This window comes from Trichoplusia ni, chromosome 9, assembly GCF_003590095.1.
Source record: "Trichoplusia ni isolate ovarian cell line Hi5 chromosome 9, tn1, whole genome shotgun sequence".
Classification (NCBI taxonomy): domain Eukaryota; kingdom Metazoa; phylum Arthropoda; class Insecta; order Lepidoptera; family Noctuidae; genus Trichoplusia; species Trichoplusia ni.
This window is the reverse complement of record NC_039486.1, coordinates 4,618,744-4,642,888: the sequence shown is the minus strand read 5'-3', so window position 1 is coordinate 4,642,888 and position 24,145 is coordinate 4,618,744. Positions and strand designations below refer to the sequence as shown.

General features: G+C 32.5%; 1 protein-coding gene across 1 annotated transcript in view; it reads left to right on the top strand.

Annotated features, from left to right (window-relative positions):
• The window catches only part of LOC113497337, a 48,866-nt gene that overhangs the window by 11,310 nt on the left and 13,411 nt on the right, over window positions 1-24,145 (top strand). Inside the window, exon 4 of the mRNA XM_026876858.1 lies at window positions 13,768-13,909. Coding sequence (XP_026732659.1) covers window positions 13,768-13,909 — 142 coding nt within the window. The remainder of the gene's footprint in view (window positions 1-13,767; window positions 13,910-24,145) is intronic.

Genomic DNA, 24,145 nt, shown 5'->3' with positions numbered 1-24,145 from the left:
AAGGTGTAAGTTACGGCTTACCGGTAACTATAATAGACCCTAATAATACCATGCCCCAAATATATTCTGCTATTTTACAAGCCAAATATCCGCAATTGATTTTCGTTACAATAGAATACAAACTTTTTAAAACCAATTTAAAATAGGAATATTTAAACTTTTGTAATTCGAACTATCTGTTTCAAACGTGTAGTTCACTGGGAATCTGTCAAACGGCTGTCAAAACGAATTTGACACCGTTATTTTAAATATTTCTTCATGTGTAAAATATCGTTGTCAGTTGAATTGTATTCAAGTGATAAAACTACGAATTTCTTGGTCAATAAACGTATTGTATTTCCCTTTGATCTCAGGCTTAAATTGTTCTTAACATTATATAGATATTATGAATTAGAAACGGATATAGTTACAAGTAAGGTTATATTCGACAGTGTTGCGTAGAACAATAGACTGTGCAATATATTTTTAAGTGGTAACCTCTTTTGATATGGTTGATTCAAAGGATAATCTTACCATGGGGCAATTAATTCGTACGTTAAGCTATAAGGCTCCGACTGAACTAGGTACGGAACATTTTTTTTTATTGTTTTTTTTTTCATTTGACCTGAGCCTAGTTTGGATGCTTGTGTGACTTTATAAGTCTCAAGTCAGAATGATAAAAACTGACTACGTAATCAAGCGCGTTGGTAACAATCTTATTAAAACAAACAGCAAAGAAATATGAATCTAATTTACCTAATTTGAAGGGTTTTTTAATACTAGCTTAGGCAGTTCGGATCAGCTTGGAATAGAAATCGGAGGGAATCTAGTAAATCTTTATACACGCAACCATCGCTTCCTATCCTGAAATAGGTACTCCATTTAGACTGATAATAATAATATAGTATTTTAACATCAGGTATTATGCTATAGGAATTGATGAGATCACAATAAACACTTAACAGCTACCAAGAATCAACTTAAACAAAAACCCAATAACAATAATTATCTAAGCAAGGAAAACACATAATAAACAACATATAATGATGACAATTTCAAGAATACATATGAATGTATGTATGTGAACACGGATCTCCCCTTGAAGGTTCATAGCCAATTATATCCATACGCAATCATAGAAAAAAATAGTCAAGTGCGAGTCAGACTTAAAACACTCATGTCCGTAAATAGACAAAAGAAAAATCAATGTTCTACATCGACGACGACCTATAAAATTTATGACCGTATGATAATAGAAATACAACATAATTTGTATGCATATTTGCCTTTCTGTTTTGTGCCCTATATGCGTCATAACCGCGAATGATTACTTTTTTCTTTACATTCAACTGTATATCTATCATGGTTCATGAGAACTGCCTGGTGATGGACGGACAGATAAACACTGGAGTCAGTTTTACCCTACGGGTACGGAATCCTAAAAACACATCCGTAATAGTATATACGAGGAAACACGAGAATGTAAGAAATCCGTTTGGTCTGGTCGACCACAGTCTAGTTTGTCCACAATGTATTTGGAATGCGGAACTTTTGGTGGGCCCAATAGACACGGGGATAATGCAAGCTCGCGGCTATTTGACTATTTAAGTGATGTCTAGCTGTTAATGGGCAGCCTGCAATGGAATAACTTACCATATTGAAGTTACAATTTGAGCAAGTCACTTAAATGGAACTTCGAATTGGACGAACTTACGCAATGTTTAAGATTTATTTAAAGATATTTTAATTAATAGCTAGTCGATTTCTCCATATTTATAATACATTTTAGAGGTTTATTAATAGCTTTTGGTACCTACACAACGATTCTATATTCCGCTTCTCAAAAATGCAGCTTTAAGTACGCCAGGTATATTACCTAATAATAGGCACATTAATATAATATTACCTCCTTGCCTATGATACGTAATGTCAGCGTAGGCTATACGTCTTAATGTCCCGGCAATACATAAATTTTAACTACCGTAATTTAGCCTCTATCTCGGACTATTGTTGGTCGTTAGGACTTGTCAAATTGACATTGATTAATATCTCATTGTTAGCACTTCTCCACTTGTCAATTATACTTATACATTAACGACGCCATTTTTTAATATTCAACTGCCAACTGGCGATTTCGAATTCGAATTGGGAACAGTATTTAAAAAAACTGAATTTCCATGTCATAGTTTTTTTAAAACATGATTCCATTTTTAAATGAACGCTCTATTATTAAATGGAAAATTTAAATTGCATTCTGCTGATAAAACAACATTCTACGTGACCTCCACTAAAATATGCCTACCGTAAACAAAAAAGATACATAAATAAAAGGAGAATAATGACGTACGATGCGGCCTTCTTGCTTGCAATACTAGTGGACAGTTTTATAATCGAATGTAAATTGTAAAACGGTTAAAATGGCTTGGAATATACAGGCGTGGCGATAATGATGTTGGTTAGTCTTATGACGTAGACAAACCTTGACTATCTAGGTGACACTCGTAAATTGCGATCAATATTCAGTATTCGAAGATGTCAGAATACCAATAATATTATGATGCTACTTGACTTATTAATGTAAGGTTGTGGATTTACATTTTTATGTTTAAAAAGAACATATAACTGAATTGAGAACCAACCATCTCCTTTTAAGTTGGTGATGGAAATACTCCCTGAAGGGTTATGATTTTAATCCGACGTGTCCAGAGTCAACTTTTGGCTGGGGACTGTTGATTGCATCATAATTATATTTACTAAGTATTCACCTAGTAACTGAAGAACAACATTATAAAAAACACTACAAAATTATGTTCAATTTTAATTATTGATCAAAACTTATGGCATCAGTTATAAATATGAACAATATCACTTAATACGCAATAATAACGGTCTGTTTGGAAAATTGGATTTGGAGTGTTCGATAAAGTAGTTGACATGAGTTATAACAGCTTTTAAAACGGGTGCATACATAACGACATATTGAATGTCATGGATTTTTAAATACGGAAAGGTCCCAATAAATGATCATCGACATTCGACCGAATGATTTGTGGCGTTTCTATTAAAATTAGATGTTACGCGATTTCCTTGAAAGTGCTAAAAGTGAATTATAAGACTACACGTGCGTGATTAATTTAAAATTAAAATATTAAAAAATATCGTAACAGTTTTAACCAACCTCTTTTTATTTAAAAAAAGGAACGCTTATTGCAATTTTGTTTTAAAAAATATCTATCAGCTATGTTCAAGGTTTAAGGTTTGTTCATAATCTAATTAGTTCTAATTTTAAATGTTTTATGTTTAACTATAACGGCCAGTAGTCACACGATTATGCAAAGTATAATTTATAACAATAATTTGTGGGTAAACGCACGCTTGAGAGTTAAGACTAATCTATTCAATTTATAAACAATTATGTTATTAAAGCTAAAAATCCGTAGCATGATAGGAATCCGGAAAGCATTTTTCAGATTTGATTTAAAGCACATTGTTTAAGAAGATCAAGGATTTATTAAATCGGTATTAGCAATAATTTGCATAGCTCATTAGTAAAACTGAATTAATAGCATGCAAATTATTAAAATAATTGACCATATTTCTTTCACGATGACATCAATGTCTATATCATAGTACAGGAACATTCATTTTTGACGTGGAATTTATATTTTACTTTCCCGACTCCATTCTACTTAAAACATCATATCTGTCAAGAAATGTTTGTAATGAAATGTTACCCAAGCACTCACTAGCTTTATAGACATAATAAACATTGTTTCGAGTATAATAGCGCACTGATGTCGTAAATCATGATACACATTCAGCTAGCCCTATATAGCTGGCATAATAGATATGACCTTAGTCCGTAATACTTTGATACGAATCAATAATAGTCCGTTAACGTCCATTACTGGACATCTAGACCTTCTATGATAAATAATGCCATAATTTTGCATTAGAAGGATACGGGAATGTTACTTTGCTACTGGTTTCCTTTGAGTATAATTTTATTTATCACACTACTTTAAATAAAATAAAAATGATTTTCTATACATCAAAAATTTTGATTAACAAATATGGTTGACTGGCTGGCTCTCTTTAGAAGAAAAAAAGTTACGTTACGTCAATTTAAAATGTTCTATTTTTGAAATTTTGTTCTATTTAAAACATATCTAGAGAATCTACTTTTTTTTATGATTTTGTTTCTATGACCGCTTGCTTCTTTTTTAAATTTGAATATCGACATAATGTCACTTAATGTTTCTTTCATCAGCCAGGATTAGTGTCCTCTATCACGAATCCATTACTTGACTATGACGTCATTACATGCAATTCATAGAACATTAGAGGTTTTTAGAATTTTGCAAATTATTTGTTCTTATTCTCAACCACATTAGCGTATTGTCATAAATAATAATTTCAGAGTAATGATACAGGTGACCTTAGTCCATAAATCTGATATGAATCAATAATTATCGAAAATAATCGGTGAAACTTGAGGCGTGATACAACATTTTATAATAACCCTGAAGAATATCCGGTATTCGTGATAAAAATCATCTGCTTTGCTAATATAAACTCATTATTAGCGCCGAATCATCTACGCATAAATAAAAAAATAATAACCAATTATGTAATTACGTGCCTTTTGAATTGTTTTAATTGGAACTATTTATGTTGAGTTATGACAATCGAATCATATGGATGACTTGACTTCGAAAATTGCCACTGCAAAAAATCAAACAATTACGCTTAATACCTTATTTTAAGTGGTTATTGTCTGTCTGCTTGCATCACATCGTGTTTGGACCACTTATCTGTTTTGTCGTGCTCGCTATTAATAGCATCCGAATCTGATCTTAAGTGATCATCTCCAAGTGAAAGGCTACTGTGCCAGTAATAAATCCAAGTTAATACCATACACAGATGGATTAGATTTGTGAGTATTTATGTGCAAGGATGCGGTACATCCGTTTTCCAGCTAATAAGTGGTGTCGATTGCTAAACATTAAGAAAAGAAGATTGCGTTTCGTTTTAAATTTAACACTGTGTATACTGTGTGTCTTTGCGATTTCGTGCTAAAAGGGTAAAAATGAAACTCTATTTCTGAGGTATCGCTGTGTGTCAGTCACCGATTCTCATGATTGATCATAGCTAGTTGAAATTTTCACAGATAGTATATTTCTGTTGCTGCTATAAGAATCAATATAAAGAATAAAGATCGGATAAACGTACGATTGTTAGAGGTATAACTTTTACCTAATATCGGTTTTTCTTTAGAGTTTAGTCTATTTCTACGGAAGTCAGAGTTTTGAATCCCTCTAACACTTGAGAGGTTTATATTAGTCAATGTTTAACCTAGTAAAATCTGTTGCGGAGGGCAGAGTAGTCGCTCTACGTAAGATATGGTATTCAAGGGGACTAACTAAAAACCAAACCCAATAGTATAGAAAAAGATGAAAAAACGTATGCTACGATGTAAAATCGTAGCGAATACGGGGAAGCGTAACAGTGCTATATAAGGTGTAGAGCGATATCTCCCTTCTACACCCATCTATATCTATATCCATACTAATCTATACTATTATATAAAGCTGAAGAGTTTGTTTGTTTGTTTGAACGCGCTAATCTCAGGAACTACTGGTTCAAATTATCTTTGTGTTGTATAGACCATTCACCGAGGAAGGTTTTAGGCTATATACCATCACGCTGCGACTAATAGGAGCGAAGATACAATGGAAAATGTAGAAAAAACAGGGAAAATTATTCATCTTCGAGGGCTTCCGTTCAAAAATTCCTAACTTATATCTTTTAACCACGCGGACGAAGTAGCGGGCAACAGCTAGTAATAAAATAAGTTTAAGTCGTGGTGGTAGCCCACAGAGTAATCTGGTTGTAATGTAATACAAATTAAAAAACAAAATGCATGATCGCGTGATCCTTAATATGTGTCTGTGTGTGTGTCTGTATACATCACGTAACTGGAAAGTCTGTTATTCATACTGCATTTATGTATGTTTAATGTTTATGTATGTTCAATATTGGAATGCTAAGAGAAACAAAAAAATTATGATTAATCACGGAATATTAGTGGGCTTCGAAGATTTGAGTGATGCAGAAGGAAATAACTATTTGTATTTCTACTTTTACATATCAAAGCGGCATGAAAGTTTTGAATTTAAAACGGAATTTAAAATTGTGATTTTAAACGAAACAACAAGGAAACGTAACAAGAATAAATGAATCGGAAATACAAACTGTATACCATCCATTTATAAAGATTGATATACGAAACAAATTCTGATCGAACGCCTTCTGCACTAAGTTATTTCATTCTTGTATCGCGTGGGCTTCACAAACATTCAAGTCATATGCACAAACATCCATACTTAGAATAAAAAATCGTACACCACAGAAATGATTGTCATCCGCGGGGAAAGATCGCTCATATCTATACCACTAGGCTATCGGCACAGTCAACGTCAGTCATGACAGCTACGTAACTATTGTAATTAATAATTAGCCTGTTTGATATTCACTTGCGTAATATTATGTTAGTATTCCTTCAATAATACTTGTTTTAATATGTTTACATAATAACAAACTTGATATACATAAGCGTGACGATTATATCTCTTAAAAATTTGTTACATTCCGATACACACGAGTTTAAAAAAATATGTTGCTATATGATTTATTATCGAAAAATCTCGTTTTTCATGTTTTGCATTTTTGATTAAACAGTTTAATTTGTGCGACACACTTTCCATAACTTTGATGATTTATAATCTTTAATCTGTATTTTTAAGAATGAAAAAATTAAGAGTCTTATTTCATGTGTCAGTACTTCCACTGATTCAAAATGTTAGATTAAAAACTCATTAGTTGTTAATACTGTTTGTTTACCATAAGCTTCTGTTAAAAAATACTACTCATACCTACAAAATTTTACAATACTTCGTTTTCTCTCGGTCGTCTATTCATCCTTAAATTGTCAACTCTAAAATATAATTCGGCTACTCCTATAAATAAATAAATACAACAGTCGGCTTTCAGAATGTTGTCTTGTACTCGTAACATTCCTTTTGCATAAGCCCCCTAAAACTGGCGCGAGATCGTTCGACACTTAGACGTATAATACTAAATATGGAGTTACACAGACTGCACAATGCTTGGATTGTTGCGCAATAGTGTCGCAACTATGCGTTCACACTTGATTCGGTTTCGACGCACGCGTGCCTTTGGCCGCATTATAAGTACTACAGACTACTACTGAGCGTCTACCAACGTCTTCTAAAGTATAATTGTTGTGGGGAAGAGTGATGCAGCTCTACATTCACATCGTGTCGTCTCCTTTCCACAATAATACTATTACTTCAACAAGTACTAGTAGGCCCGCTGTCTCGGAGAGGATGACAATTGACTATCGCTTGTTGAAAGTCATTTAATCTTATTTTTCCGAGTATTTTTTTAATCTTCCTGTATAGGTTTGGGCGTTACGTAGTTTGTCTCAAAACTCTTCAAGAATAATAATCCTTGGATCTGTGTCTATCTCAATTTTCTATTAATTTTAACGACTGTCAAGGATCAAGTACATAATCTTTATTTTTGATGTGTGACAGCCGTGACCAATGACTTATTTGCTTTTAAACGACACTCAGCTAGAACTCGCCTTTCGAGGTCATGCTGTCTCACTCACTACCAAGAAGAATGTAGAGACAGAAATGCCTTTTAGAACTTCGCTAAGTATAGTGATACCTTTAATTCTATACAAAACGGCCTGATTTGTGAATTGTGTGCTCACATACTACAAGGTTTTGGTTACACATTTGACATTGATAAGTTGCGATTTCGTTTGTATTACGATCGTGAGTAACCAGCTTTAATACCTTATTCGTAATTAGTATGAAAAGTTGATTTTCAGTTGTTTTCGATTAGCGTGTCTGTCTGTTATGAAGCGCTTCAGTACCTTCGAGTATTATTAATGGTTGAATGATTATTTATTTAAAAATATATTACGTAATTACCGTTTTTAAGGGAAGATAAAATATTAATTCTTTTTTTATTGAAACGGCTCCGGTATTAAGTCATTTTATCCTTGTGTCGCGAGGAATTTCAGTGGTGGGAGAATGACCACGACGTGTAGTAATTAATACTTTATTTTTAATATTTCACAAAATATAACAATAGAAGTACTCATAAATGTATAAAAACTAAAAGCTTCTGTAAAATGAGCCCTCAATGTCACACATTAGGGGGCTAATGATGCGATATAAAGATTTATATTACTACAAGTTGCAACAAAGTAAAATGCTCGTATTTTTTCAATCCTGAGTCATAAATTCTCAGTTCATTTATTTTATTACAAATCATTTGTTAACTATGTCTTCGCCCCAAGCTTTATAAATATTATCGTCTTGATATCTACGATTTGATGTACCATTAAATCATAAATTTACACCTTAACCTTTAGAAAATAAGGTTCATTTTTCAACTGCATTTTATCATATTATGTTACATACGTGAGGTGTGCGTAAACGTCTATAAAGAATTTAATGTATGACAAGAATGTAATGTTAAGGTATTTAATGCGTTAATTAATAACGCGGGTTAACCTTGTTTTAATTTTTGACACGTTACATGGATAATAAATAAATTATATCATTAGGCAAAAACAGTTTTGTTTGGGAATTCGTATGTTTCATCAACGCATAACTTACTTAATTAAATACGTTTCTGTTCTATATTTTTATAATAAAGAGAGTTTTCCACCATGAGATAGTGAAGAATAACCATTCTTCAGTATGCAGTGCGCAGATCTCATTTCCACGACTGCACACTTTCAGTAGGACATAAGCCTCACTACTGATTATTGTAATTCACTAGTTTTGATTCACCTAATTTCAAAATTTCAATATTTTTGTCGTACGTAAAAACATTTATCTGGTCATTATAATTACTTTCGTGAGGCAGATTAGTAGCATGATTCGGACTCCGGTTGAATCCGATAATCCGATAATTACTCGTGAGTAAACCGTAATTAAATGAATAGTCATTATGTGATTGAAAATATTATACAAAAGATCTTCTTGAAGCATAAATTATACTGACTTATATGATATAAAAGAATATTAATAATTCATTTAAATACATAAACAATTTAGTTGATGGATTTCTAATTAGATACTATTATTTTTTAGAAAATTAGATAAACTTCATCCTTGTTGATTGTGTAAGCGGTCATAACTGAAAGTAGAATTAATTATATTTCTGTCCCTACATTGACGACCTTCGCAATATTTTTAGAAACTTTATTAAAGCTTACTATTATTTGCGTAATGTCACTTGTCTTGGCATTTTAATGGATTCTTACGACATTATAAATAGTGAAAAGATTGGTAGCTACGCCATTGTTGTTTTGTTGTTAAATATTTGTATTGTTAGTTTAATTGAATGATATTAAAGCGAAGTATATCAAGCAAAAAAAAAACTCTTCGGTCAAAAACACAATATGGATTGCGTGAAGTCATTTGCAGTTATCACCAAAAATCTTTTCACAGAGTTAAAAAACTGATATTAAATTATTATTATTCTACTATAACTTTTCCATCATTAATCACCGATTTTACAATCGCCAGATAATTTTTATTCGACGAATATGTTTGACGTTATGACAGCTTTTGTATATAAAATATGTCAAACGGCCATATTTATTCCTCAGATAAAAGTTATCCGACGATTGAAAAATCAGGCCTTAATCATACACTTGTAAGATGCATCCTTCACTATATAAGACCTACATTTTACTTGTATTAAGATTTTATTCGACAACAAAAACAAGCTTTTATTTCGTATTGTTTTGTTACTGCACTTGTATACTTCAAATTCAATAAAATGAAACTGCTCTCATAAAACCAGGTTCCATTATCATATCACTCGTAATAAATAGTTTCGTTATCCACTCGCTAAATTCGCGAGTGATTTCGAATTCTGGCAGGAACCCCGCGTTTTGCAATGAGCCGTCTCACCCACGTAGCTATTTGTAAGCAATCGCAAACTGATTGCACCTGTCAACTAAGAATTTACATTACATTTATTAAAAACAGCCTTAAAGCGATTCCGAAGAAACCCTAGGTAAAGTTAACGAAATATCTTTCTGATAATTTTTGACATTGAACTAAACACCTAATTCGATAAATATTCGTGAAATCGTGCATTTGTTACGTTCATTGTGTATTTCAATACCAAGTTTTAATGCTTAATGAAAAATGGCGGGATACTGCATATTTTACGTAACCTATTCTAAAGACATTGTTCAATTTCACCTTGACACTGCCAGAACAAAACTGGTTGTATTACCGGTGAAAATGAACTTTCAACATGACATCGATAAACGTCAAAATGACAGATGTCATCATGACAGGCGCGTTAACTGCGCTGTCACCGGTATAGATTGTAGCGTGAGTAGTTGGTTGCGTTAATGATGATTTACACAGCTCTTAGTTTGGTAGACCTTCCTAATACATAACCCTAAAGCCTTTCTAATACTGTTGTATAACACAATTATCTCCATGGTTTTATCGCGAGCAGTTTCATCAATACCAACAGCCCAACACTAGTTGCTAAACTTCCTAGACTGCATTTAAACTTGCCTCGTTATTTCACATAACCAAGTTGGAATATTTAAACTATTTTATTGGTCTTGAGTTTATTTATTACAAGTATTTCTTAATGAATACGATAATTATTGTGTACAAGCCCAAGTTAGGAAAGCGATTTCTTGGCGATAGACCGTTTGACGTTGGCGTTTTATGCAGATATCCGATGGTCCAAAACCCGTTACATTTAATTGCGAACACTAAAACAAGTCACGTTTATGTTTAAACATAACATTTCACTACACTTAAATATCGTTCTATTCGTAACCGAAAGTGTTAGCAATGTTATTTGTTGAATATTTATGACTTGTTTGAACAGTTAAATGCAGGTTATGAGAACCTCGAGTTTTCACGCAAATCTATTATAATTAGTTCAGATTACACGATAAGTCACTTGAATAACGAATACGTATCGAGCTATCGAATAAACAGGGAACAATACACGACTATCACCTATTACGACAACGCGCGATAATTCGAAAACGATACGAATTTTCGAGCGATAAAATTTGTCACAGTTTTGCAAGCAAAGTGTATTGAACTAATTATCATATTCGATGCAGAAAGCGTTTACAATTTATCCTTAAATAGCAGGTTGCGTTGGTCGGTGCAGACGGGCGCTCAGACTGGGCAAGTTACGAAAGTTGCCAGTAGCATAAATTGTTACCACGGAAGTAAACGATTTACGGTTATAACTTTACATGTTAAGTTACTGCTTATTGTTTTAGATTCGAACCGATAGTTATCGAGATATTGAGTAAAGCTTTCTTTGAATGTACCAATCATATAAGGGCACTTGTCCTAGTTAATGCCAACTTACGATTAGTTTATGTTAATCAGAGCAACGACATTGTAAACTGTGATGTTTTAACTTGACATTTCTAAATGCGTCAATAAATATGAATATTGCTGTAGTGACATTTAAAAAGGAAGACATTATCCGTATCAGCCTATTTCCATATAGAAAAAGTTATATTATAATTATATTGTGACGTTTTGGCCGCCGGTCTGTTCGCCCGCACACGTGTGCTCACATCAGCTGAGAGTTCACGCACGCCCAGTCCTCAAGTAAGGTCACATATCAAGTTCATATACCTGTTTTGGTTCTAAACCAGTTAAGTCAGTATGAATGTATGCATTGCTTACGTCATACAACCTACGTTTCCGCGTACTACCTTCCTGCAACTGATAAAAGACGGTTGCGAAACTTTTTTAATCTACATTTATGAATAAATTAATTATGTGAATATGGTGCGGGCGTTCTAATTATGAATCGCTTAGAAAGTGAACGTTGCCGTAGAGGACGAGTGCTTTGAAATTGCGCGAATGTTTTTGTGTTCTTTTTTTTTAATTTAAGTTCCATTTTAGAGTAGCGATCTTCTCTAGTTGAGCTTTTTAGCGGTTAGTAATGTTTAAAAACCGGTAAAATTATGGATATCAGAAAGACGTACGATAGTTACGGTTACTAAAAATAATTATTGTTTTGAATTGAAGGTAAGCTCGTAAATAAATCAATGCAGTCATCGCATTCGGTAATGATTAAGGTATTGCAATATAAGCAATGTGTGTGTGGGCTAACAATATAGGTCGCTAGTTGTAGCAATTAAATAAATGATATGTTACATGTTACTTAATTGTATCGATAATGTTTCTATCGATTAAAAGACTCATTGTTCGTTTGATAAATATTTTACGAGTCATAGGTATAGTATTTTTGTTTTAAATCGAGATATGATCTTAATATAAGATATCGATTTGAGTTAATGCTTAGATCGTATGATATTTCATGTATGGAATAATGTTCACGTGTTTTGACTCTTGAAATGTAATTGCTGACTTAAGATTAAAAAAAAACTTGCTCTGATTTGTTCTTTGTTTGATTCGAAGTTCTTGATCTATTATTTATCTCTGACTGTATATAGTGTACAAAAACTTAAATATTATATGTTTTACATCGTCAAAATAATCTTATGAAGGTCTGCAACGTTTAACACGGGTTTTGGACTATTATTATAAATATATCTGAATTTTTTGTTTAGTCATTCTTATTATTGGATTAAAATGAGGATTTGATAAAATGAGGAGAGAGAAAAAAATTCAGGATAGCTCATTTTTCACTGGTTCCTACCATTTTGAATACTGCACTTAAGTTTATGAAACGTTTTTGTTCTCGTTGAACTGTACAAGTTCAATGAACGCAGATCTAGGAAATTAACGTCTAGATTCTAAATCCAAATGACTATTCTCATTAAGAAACAAAAGCACTAAAACCTTTATTGCAATTTTACTTTTTAATTCTAGTCCCATTTGCCAGAGTTAGAGGAGTAATAACCTCGTTCTATATTTAAACATTTGAATAAATTCCGCGTACTTCACAGATATTATGTCAAAAATAATTGTTATAAAAATCTTAATGGCAAGTTAATGGTGCTCTAAAATGCATGTCATTAAATGTCACGCGTTCTATTATCCATGGTTTTTTGTTCGCCTTTTTGCGCGCGCTTTTATAGAGGTGTAAATGGTGTTAATATTAATATAATTATAGTATTGTAAGTCATATTCAAATTATACAGGAATTCCAAGTAGGAAGTTTTATAAATACGATAAATAACAGATTTATTTGTTTTGTTGAAATTTAGTTTTGATTTTGAAAACACGCCTTTAGTTTTGTCATAAATCATAGTTGATAATAGTTTTACGTTTCACGCCTGTTACCGTTTAATATATTGTATTGTTAACTATTAGCTGAGCTAAAGTGTTATAAGATTGACTGATCGTTTGACTTGTAATGGCTTGACCGAAATCGTTATTACTATGATTGCCTGCGGTACTAATTGTTTACTTGGATTTTAACCATTTGTGCGAAACGTAAATCGGAAACCACAACAATTTATAAGTGTAAAAGCAGCTCATGTCATGAAAAATATCAAAATTGATCTCGATCTATTTCACCTCATTCGATCTACATTTATTATTTAAAATTCGATTTTTTCTTTTACTTTATGGCGATTTTTCGTTTGTAGCTAAATTTAAAGTGACGGTTATTTCGTGCCAGTGACTTGACCTTAATAAAACCTTTGGACTTTTTTTTCTTTTTATATTGATATTAACCTATATTTTCTATTGTTCACAGGCGTTAGTCATGTGCGCGTGCTTAGCACTTACATCGGCGCAGTTCAGAACCTTTGACTACGACTTTGGTTTCGGTTCAAGTTACAATGCCCCGGCTTATAACAGTTTCGCGGCGGCTGCCAGAGATCCAAGGGCTAACACCGGTAAGGGACTACAAGGTTTTTATTGTTTTTATGTTTTTGTAGCTTCGCAAGACGATAACAAAGCTTGGACCCGCAAGAATTGCATGAGGTAAATCTTTTCAACATTTTAATTACCTTTTAACCTAACCATTATTTATGCATTATTGTCGTAACATCACTATTGCCTGCATTCATATTTATGAATAAATATTCTTAACGGGAAATTATATTTAAAGATAGAAGAAAAAAAAGAAGTTTAATTTTAAAGTTTTTTTACAAAACGTACATTGTGTAATTGACAGTTAACATATTATATAGCAACAAATAGGCTACGAATGTGCTATTTCACCTCTGAAACAGTTTTATCATGTTCAGATCGCCATATATTTATTTCTTAGATACGAAACGTGACCAACTTGAAATTATCCAAATGTTAATGTGTTCCTATGACCCTATTTAAATTCTGCATGTCTAATCTTATAGTGTCTTAAATAAAAGCAGACTATACTTAGTATTAATACTTTAAGCGTATTCATATCGGTCATGAACTACTATCATCATCACTGCTACAGCTGTAGAATTCAATCGAGGCTTGATGAAGTGGTTGCAATTGAAACAGTTACTAATTAAGAGTATAGGCCCTAAGAAGGCCCGAAATTGTCATTGAAAGCAAACTTAAACTTGTCTTGACACGATACCGCTATCCTTTCCAAAGAAGAATAGTGCCAGTTTACATAGCTTTATTAAATACCTCTCCGCTGTTACTAAACAAACTTAATTCTAACCATAATAAAGTCTCTATATTCCTATTTATAACTACATCTAACTTCGTTATCTACATGCATTTGTCTAATGTAAACGGAATAGGTATTATGTCCTGCATGTTTATTTACTCGGTCTTATAGGTGAAGGTACGCCAATTAACCAAGGTCACGTACTTTATGTGTAAAGCCACGGTCCCATGGTACGGACTTGTAAACACTGGACCGTGAGACGTCAGCTTTATATTCGATACTTCAAATTTACTTGGTGACAATTGATAATACCGTTTAATCAATTAATAAAAATCCATTAAAAATCACCCAAAATTCATGTCAAAATCCCGCTCTAGTTTTCATTGACACATATTTAAGACAAACGAACATTCTATTCAAGTGAAATAACCTTTAAAAGTAATTAAAATTAAATTATGTCAACTGTTTTTTTTAACAATGTCAAATATAATGATTGGGCTAAAGTAATAATGTGTGTAATTGTTTATTAAGACGTGAATATTTGAAGGTTATGTGAAGAACAATTGTCCGATTCATATCATGGTGTTGCGAAATTAAATTGTTGGCTGCTTTAAGCATGGTTTTCGTGGAACTGTCGCACGGTCTTGTTTGATTGAAGAATAATATTGTATTATAATTTTGAATTAAGGATTTTGTTGGTGATTTCAGTTCTAGCGGTAGAATGGAATAACAAATATGGCTATTTTTTATCAGAGAGATTCGGAGATCAATGTTATGTTTGTAAAAAAAGACTGAACAACGAAAGTTTTTTAAACTATTCCAGTGAAGTATTGAATTGCGAATTTTTTGAAAAAAATAATCAGTAAATTTAATGTTTTAAGGTAGTGTATAAATAATATGTCAAGCATATGGAGATACAAGAACTCGTACGACATTACCAAAAGAACATGCAAATTGAAGAAATTCTCAAACAATATTCGTAAACAAACTGTCCAACACTTCCGCAATTTCCTTCCAGTATGCAAATCTAAAATTGAATATTAATTATTTCGGTATCGCAATCATTCATAGTTTATCAGTTCACAGATTTATTCAATCCACTTTTGCTGGCTCGGTCAAAACATTTCACAATGCAAAAAGACAGTTGATAGTCGAGCTTGTAGATAGTATCAGTGTTACGAAAAGGCCATAATGTAGACCATATGGGCCTTATTGCGTACAAATTTTGGCAGTTAAGTGCACCCATTGTGGCTATTGTCATTCTTTACATGAATAGTGCCGTAACAATGTTTGCCTACAGACTCGTAAGTCGCATTGACTAATATGTATGTAAGTCGGCATGTGTGTTAGATAATGTTGATATTACATGTGTTTTTTGGTGTTGGTCGTACTTAGGATCTATTGAGAATTATCGATAAATTTGATTATAATTTAACACTTGAAGATGAAAAACAAGTTGTCAAATATGGTTTTATTCTTTAAATTTAAATTAAAAAAAATGAAAATAGTATCTAATACTTAAATAGAAAATACTTTATTTAAAATAAATTACAAATACGAACGAATCCAAAAATAGAATACAAATTGTTTTTAATGAGTAAAATTCTCACATTTAAATAAATGCAAAATACATTGCAGTTCGAATACTAGTTACCAGTTCCGGTCAGTCACCTCGCGATATTTTTCTTCGAGTCGGTAACGGGCGCGGCATTCACTAATGTCTGCGGATAGAAATGAAATTGAGGAAGTGCTGTCTACGACTGTACTCATAATTGCATGTAACTGATACAAACAAACGCGTAAACGTTTTTGTTGCTAATAGTACTAGCCTAGTATTCTAATAGTGTCTTGTACCGTTTGGAAAGACTGTAGTGTTTTTTTTTTTTGCAATTCCTGCTAAGAACTATTCTCAATTTTAGGCGTGGTTTTAGGTGGTGCCTTAAGGCGATTGATTGAATAAAACAGTAAAATTACATTACACATTTTGCCCTAAAACTATTCAAGAAGTAATTACACGTTTATTACCGTCAATGTTCGGGTTGTTTTACCTAATAACTATAATTAATTATCCATTCATTCTAATATGGTTTGATTAATGGACATACCTAAATTCTTGGACGTAACGTTATTTACGAGGTGCGTTAATTGTTACCGCGTTACTTAATCAAAAATTTTTTTAAAGGGTATTGTGTCTTGTATCGCATATAATAACATTAGAATAAGTTTTATTATTAAAATTAATCTTATAAAAACATTGAAGTTTCCTGTGAAAAAACTTTAATTTTATTCAAAGGGATATTACAATGAAGGTTTAATACAAACATCAAGTTTCAATACTGGCAAAGCAGGAAATCGGAGTAAAAAATAAAATCAATTCAAAATTGGAATGCAGCACGGAAAATATTAAATTTAATTTGTGGCTTAACTTGCAACACGTATTTGTAAAAGTTGTATGCAATTGAACAAATAGGAATGAACGAACAATGTTTTATTACGGAACGATGTACAGTCAGCAACAAAAGTCAATGAATAGGTACTGCCTGATGTAGAACATAACAAAACGTAACATGTTTGTATTTAGGCCAGAAAACAAATTAGAATTCCAGTAATTTATTGAGAACACTCTGAAAACTTTTGTACAGATTGCTAAAAAATTAAAGCAGTTTTGTAAATAAGCTCTCAAGACAACTCTCAACTCTACAATCGTCTACTCCAGTAGAAAGACTCTTATGCATTAGTCACGTGACTTAGATTGCCACTGTTTTACTACTGGTTTTATTATTTATTTGCTTTTAAATAATTATTTCTTTGCTACACCTGACGATTCTCGTAAAGTCCCTTGGTTAGAACTTTATTCTTGTGGTCGTTGTTGACCGTACTGATGCAAGTCTTGTTGTATGGAAATTAAACATAATTAACCAGCTCTGTTCTTTCCTACGGTCGGACAAACCGCAGTGTAACCTATTTGCATATTGTTAGGTAAGCGAATTGAATTTTATTTGATGTTAAGGAATCTACCTTGAAGATAGAGCCTTGTTCGCAATGGGCTAATTGATAAGTGTTATTTCGCGAGGTACTGATAGACGGTGGAAGAGGTATTGTTGGACTAAACCCTCTTTCAAGTTGCGCCACCACACCCAGTCTTCAGCCTTCTGCATCCAGTCCGAGCTAGCCACCATTTTTAGATCATCGGTCCATCGAGACTTTTTTCTTTCTACAGATGATATTTTGACACTTTTTAAAACGAGCGTTTTTTTTACAAAAAAGCTCAATCTTATTGCTATTTTCATCGGCTGTGATGTTAGTATAACGATGAAAACAATTTGTTATCATTAACAATGAGTTTAACGACCGACAAAGTGATCTTTTTATGTATTTATTTTTTCTTACTCTAACATCAACCTAACATTCAACCTTTTAACATAGTAACGTTATTTTTACACTGGCATTAGATTTTTTATGGTTTTCGCGACGATATTTGTTTTCCACTAGTTACGAAGTCCATTGACGTTTTTTGGCGAAACATGTAAGTTCTTTCTTATGCAAATGACGCAATGTAGAGCAAACTTGGGCCTTGATACGAAATGCGTATACATGTTTTGACTAGTTCATGTTTACATGGTTGTATGCAATCGTTTCGACATTCTTCGCTGTTTAACTTTGTTAGAACAGTGTCAGTAAGAAGTGGTGCTAAATGGTTTACCATAAAACAATACATGGTCCTTGACAGGCCAATAGAATTAAGTACCACCTACTTTAATGAATTTTAATATATATTAAATATGTTTTTGTTACATATATAGTAGGTACTTATTTTAAGACTTTTGTATGCGGCGACGTGACACGGAGACTACCTATAACGTTACAAAAATAATAATCATGATTTAGAAAACTAAAATAAAAATCGCCACTTTACAGAATCCAGTCATTCCGAACAGATTAATAATGCAACCCGTTCAAACCAAAAGACGACTCAAACCGTTTCATTATTAACGGTCAACATAAACCTAGATGCAAACGGACCACAGTGCAACATAACACCGCACGTCCATAATCATTAAACAGATTAAGCCATACAGCTCGTTGGTCATCTAGCCATGGCATATTTTACGTTCAATTTTAATGTGCGTAACCACAGTGTGTCACGCTCCTAGAAGGGTCCAAGTTAATGATAGAGTCATGCTTCGGTGAACAAAAACCGAGGTTAGTATGATCGTGATGAGGTTTAAAATGCATCCCTCGATCTAAATTTAATATTATCTTGGATGTGATGTGATAATTTTCTTCATTTTCTCTATTATGCCGTGTCATATCAATCAATCAAAAGTTATTAAGGACATATATCATGAATTAAAAACATATTATGTGCAAATTTTTGGCAATGGGGACGATTGTGTCCATAATTGGGATGCCGACTGAGGAGTAAAAAGAACAAATCTTTTTACTTCGACAGGTAGAATATAAGGTAGTTAAAATATAAACGTGCAATTTGCCTTTATTTGAATGATAAAAATGACAAAGATACTCCTTAAAAGTTTACGTAAAGACTGCAAAATTAATGCACAGAAGTGACGTCACGCGTAAGTTATATTTACTGTAATTTGATTAACTTTAAAGAAAAAATACGTATCCAAAATTATTCATAAAACTACCTATTATTCTTTTAAAAAATAAGACGCTGTTATAGTTCCCAGACTATTTCAAACTTCAATCATTACATACATGTTTATAGGTCAGCACGCCATTATTGTCCTGGATTCAACCCTGCTGAATACTGAATAGGTATTTGTATGATTCACGAATGCTCGTCTAGGTGACTTTGTATATTGAACACCCGTCGCTTGTTTCATCAATTAAAAATTGCATATCTTTACCCAACTTCCTATAAAAATATCCGAAAATTCTCTATTTGAAATTACCACACACGACTATAATACATACAAATTAAATAGTAAAAAACGTGTCTAGAATTTTAATTACTTGCTATGTATTTGATATAATCATAGGAGTGGTTAATTGTAGTCACGTTTCAGTTTGCCAATGTTAACCGCTCTGTTTAGTATTTTCAATGTCAGGGCAATACTTTAAACTGCAATTAGAGCATATCGCGTAAATTCGCGTTAATTTATTTTTTAAGAATTTATGCGTGGTTAGATGTGATAAGGTTTTGTAATTATTTGTCATAATCTTTGAGGCTGGTATGCTGTTAAAAAATTAGCTTTGTTCTAGAGCTTTTGAATTTAGATACAAGTGTCTTTATTTTAAGGTTTATTTTGTCGTGGCGTGGAATTATCGTCCGAATTGCGATACATCGTAAATCCTTTTCGATACTGGGCTACTTTTTTTTTACCTAAGTGAAATTTCGACAATTGCTAAGGTTAGCCAAAAACGTTTGAGTGTATGAAGATGACAGGTCAAAGTCACGTGACTTGTCAAAATGTTGTTTCCATACATTTGAGTGTTATTTATTGACGTTAAAGATTGTAGAAAATTCACTTTGATACAAGAGACTTCTCAGTGAGTTTTCAGATTTTGTTTAGTAACTTTGTAATATATTTAATTGGTCTTGTTTTAATTATACGATTGTAGAGGAAGTGTTAGCGGGTATCCGTGTTTTGATACTCTTGATAATAATATATTTAAGTATATTATCCGAACAAAAAAACTTTGAAAACATCATCAACATTAATGTTTACATTTAGCCAGCGTAACATATAGCTACCATTATTAGTTTGTTTTGAAACAAAAATAAAACTTCGTAGTAATTAGTTACACACTACAAACAAACACGATTAAGACATTTAACAACTACTACTATAATTGTGAAAGAGTTTACACTAAACTACACATAAACGGACAAACACGACATTATGACGTAGAATATGTTCCCACAGCTTAAGTAATATCAAGTTATTATCATTTGACATCCTACTTAACGTGACTTGTATATCTACCACTACATGTAATAGAAAACTGTTGCTCGCGTGTGAGCGGGACAGCGCTCTACACGGGTATAGCGGCATCTCTTTTCCACACTAGTGTAAAATTAGTTGAAGAGTGGTGGTAAGTTCTTAGTACAATGGTAGGTACATTCCTAAGGACATATTTTGCAATATTTTGTTGTGACAAAAGACAATTACATTTATGATAATAAGTATAACGTTGAAGTAATTGATGTTAGACAATGCTCTTCTATGTATTGTCAATCCAATTGATGATTCATTCATTGATAAATAGACCTGTAATTCAATTATTCAGATGTACTAAGTTTATCTCCGTTTGATGTATAATATATTCGTTTTCTCAATGATATAAATTTTCCATGGATGTAGAAGATAGGAACGTCAAAAAAATCTAAGAGCAAGATACTCCCCAAAAAATCCAGTGCTCACTAGAACAATTTGCTACTTGTACATTGTGATTCTGTAGCCATAGAGGATGATTTAAAATGACTTAGAAAAGTACGTTACTATATTGAACTCTTCATAAAAGTTTGAATTACCACATTACGATATAGATACCATGTTATAAATACGATATCAGAAAACGATATTTTGGGCAACAGGATACGATATGAAATTCAAAAGGTTTTAATAAGCTGTATCAGATTGAAAAAGAGGTCGCGAATTTATTTTGAATGTAACTTATTAAGTATTCTTTAGACTTTTGTGTCGTTAGCTTAGCTTAATTAAATTTTAATCATTTTTATACTTAACAATGGTGAGGCAATGTAATGAAGGAACCTGTGGCAGTGTATCGTGTTGTAAGATAGTTTTGAAAGATTTGTTGACGTGTCGAATACCTAGGTACTAAGTAAATAGACCGGTATGGTATTTTTTTACCCTTTTTTAATAGACTTGTGCTCTCATTCTGAAAGCAGAATTAGCTGCCTGACCGTATCAAACAGTTGAATCATTAAATTGAGTATTTTCTTAATTCCGCTTCTTTGCAATCTTGAAATAGATTTTAAGATCTTCCGGCATCTAATTCCTTTGAGTAAATCTTAATCCGATTTGCTTTCATAGACTTCCATCTTCTTTTAAAAAGAAAGCCGGTTAAGATCATTAGTTTAACGAAGTTATCTTAGACATATTATTTGGTAAAATTATTTTAGCCATTTTCGAAAAACGTTATAATTGCACAGACTATGTTTTCTTTTTTAAGAGTTAGTCATACCTGTGTTTTCACATAACTTGTAAAATACATTGGCACTGACACCTCAGAATAAACCCATCATTGTTTTATAACCTCCTTACAACTTACTTATCAGATAACCACGCAAAATTATAAAAAAATAACTGTACCAGCAATTATCTCATTATATTTTCGACACCACAGGATGTGAGGGGGTTCAAGCGGATACATCCAACGGCCTCCACACAAGAGATTATTGCGTTACAATTGTCTCGGTGTAACTTGATTAATTACGTGCTGGTAATTATTTAAATAATGTGAAGTTCATGTTGTGTAAATTAAATCGCCTGGGGGCCTTTTTTTTTTTGGTAAGGCGGAGGAATCCTCATGGACACCCACTCCCTCGGAGGAGGAAATGGGTAGTGTCAGACTTTTACTGACTAAACCTAAACCGCCGTGCTGGCGGCCTACCATCGTCTCTTAATGTAGGACTGTAGAAGTGAGACAACGCTATAGATATGTAGTATGCCATCTCGCTTCAATTGCAAGTCGTAATTTGAGAGATGTAGAAGCCCTCTTAGATGGTTGGCCAATGATTTTTAGGGTGTTTGTGTTTTAGAAAGACGGAATAATCAATAGAACTCGAAGTAGTTATTGACATTAAATAATTAATGTGGCTTTTGAAAGAAATGTTCAAGTGCGAGGCGCTTCGCAACAATCAAGGTTCCATTTTAATCCTTCTTTTGAATGATATTCTCGTCTGAGTGAAACTAATTGATTGTAATTATTTTTTACTGTTTTGTATCACGTTGGTTTATAATAGACGCTGCTTTTGGTAATATTTTCAGTATATCGATGTCAGTAATGATTTGCTTGCAATTAGAGTTAGAGTAGAGTAGTCAGATTATATATTTATTGAGTCGTAAATAGTGTAATGGAGATTACAGTAATAATTGGTTTTGTGAAATGTGATCAACAATTTATAGAAAGCATCAAATTAACTGGTTGGATTATTTCAGTCATATTTATTTTATACGTATGCAAAGCGACATGAACGATGAATATTTAAGGGAAATATCATCTGGAAATTTATTGTCCTAAAAGTACCCATCACAGACACGCCAATTTTTTTCATTTTTTATATTTAGTGCTAGATGTTCAATTCTAGGTCCTACTAATATTTATTTATTATTAATTAGATTGTATTTTATTCATAAATCTCTCGATTAAGTTAAAATCACGACCGGCATTATTCCTTGCACAAATCCAGATGTAGCAACAGTAATAAAATAGGCAAACGAAAGCACACATAATTCATAAAACTAAGGTAATTTCAATTTCGCAAACAATCGATTACAGTCTACTTTTATCGATTCAATTCGTGTCCTAATATCGATAAAATATGTAACCCAACTTTGTTTAGCAAATCGAATTATTCTTGGGTAATGGCATAATTGTCTTCCATTTACATTTGTATTAGGTCAAAACATTTTATTTGTCATAGACCTACATACCATACTTGTAATTTAGTCCACAAATAATTAGTAGTTGTAGTTAGCGAAAGCTCATTGTTCTACTGTAGTACCACCGCCTCTTAATTTAAGATTTTTGGAGCAAGCGAGAGAGTTATAACGCCATGTAGCACGCCATCTCACTCTTACAACTTAAGCTGTTGTTAGGCACCCAAATTAACATTCGACATACTTAAATTGAACGGTCTGCTTTATTTGGTTAGTTAATTAATTATTGGTTTATCAAGGACTTGAGAATATCGAAAGGTATGTTGCTTTGTAATTGTTCAGCTTTTTATGAGTTATGACGTATGTTTTTAATATGAGTAATTGGATGACAATGAGTCAATAGTGCTGTTGAACTAAGCTGTCATTAACTTTGCATTTTGCAAGGGTTGCCGTCACTGCTTCATAATTGTTATGTTACAGCATTTTTAAATATATAGTTAACTGTCAAGGGTCGAGTTCATTGAGAATTGTACGCGCAATTATTGTTTTAAGCAATTTATTAAGAGTTTCTTTTGTGACTTCTGTATGCGTCTTTGTTGCATATTGCGAATACTTACTAATTTGACATGCTTATCGAAACTTTTAGATCTATCCTCTTTTTACGGTATAGACTTTTATGGGACTAGTTCGCCAAATACGTCTGTCATAGCAACTGCCTGAAGCCAGGATGTACAATGAAATAAATGAATACCACGGTGTCCCAGGGATCTTATAATCCGGGACGAAATTAATAAAAAATAAATCATCTCCATAGTTAAAACTTGCTTTTTCAAAATGTGTTTTAATAAAAGCTCTGAAATATTGCCTTATGAAACGATATAGCTATACAATACAACATAAATACAACATTCAAAATTAAATCAAATTAG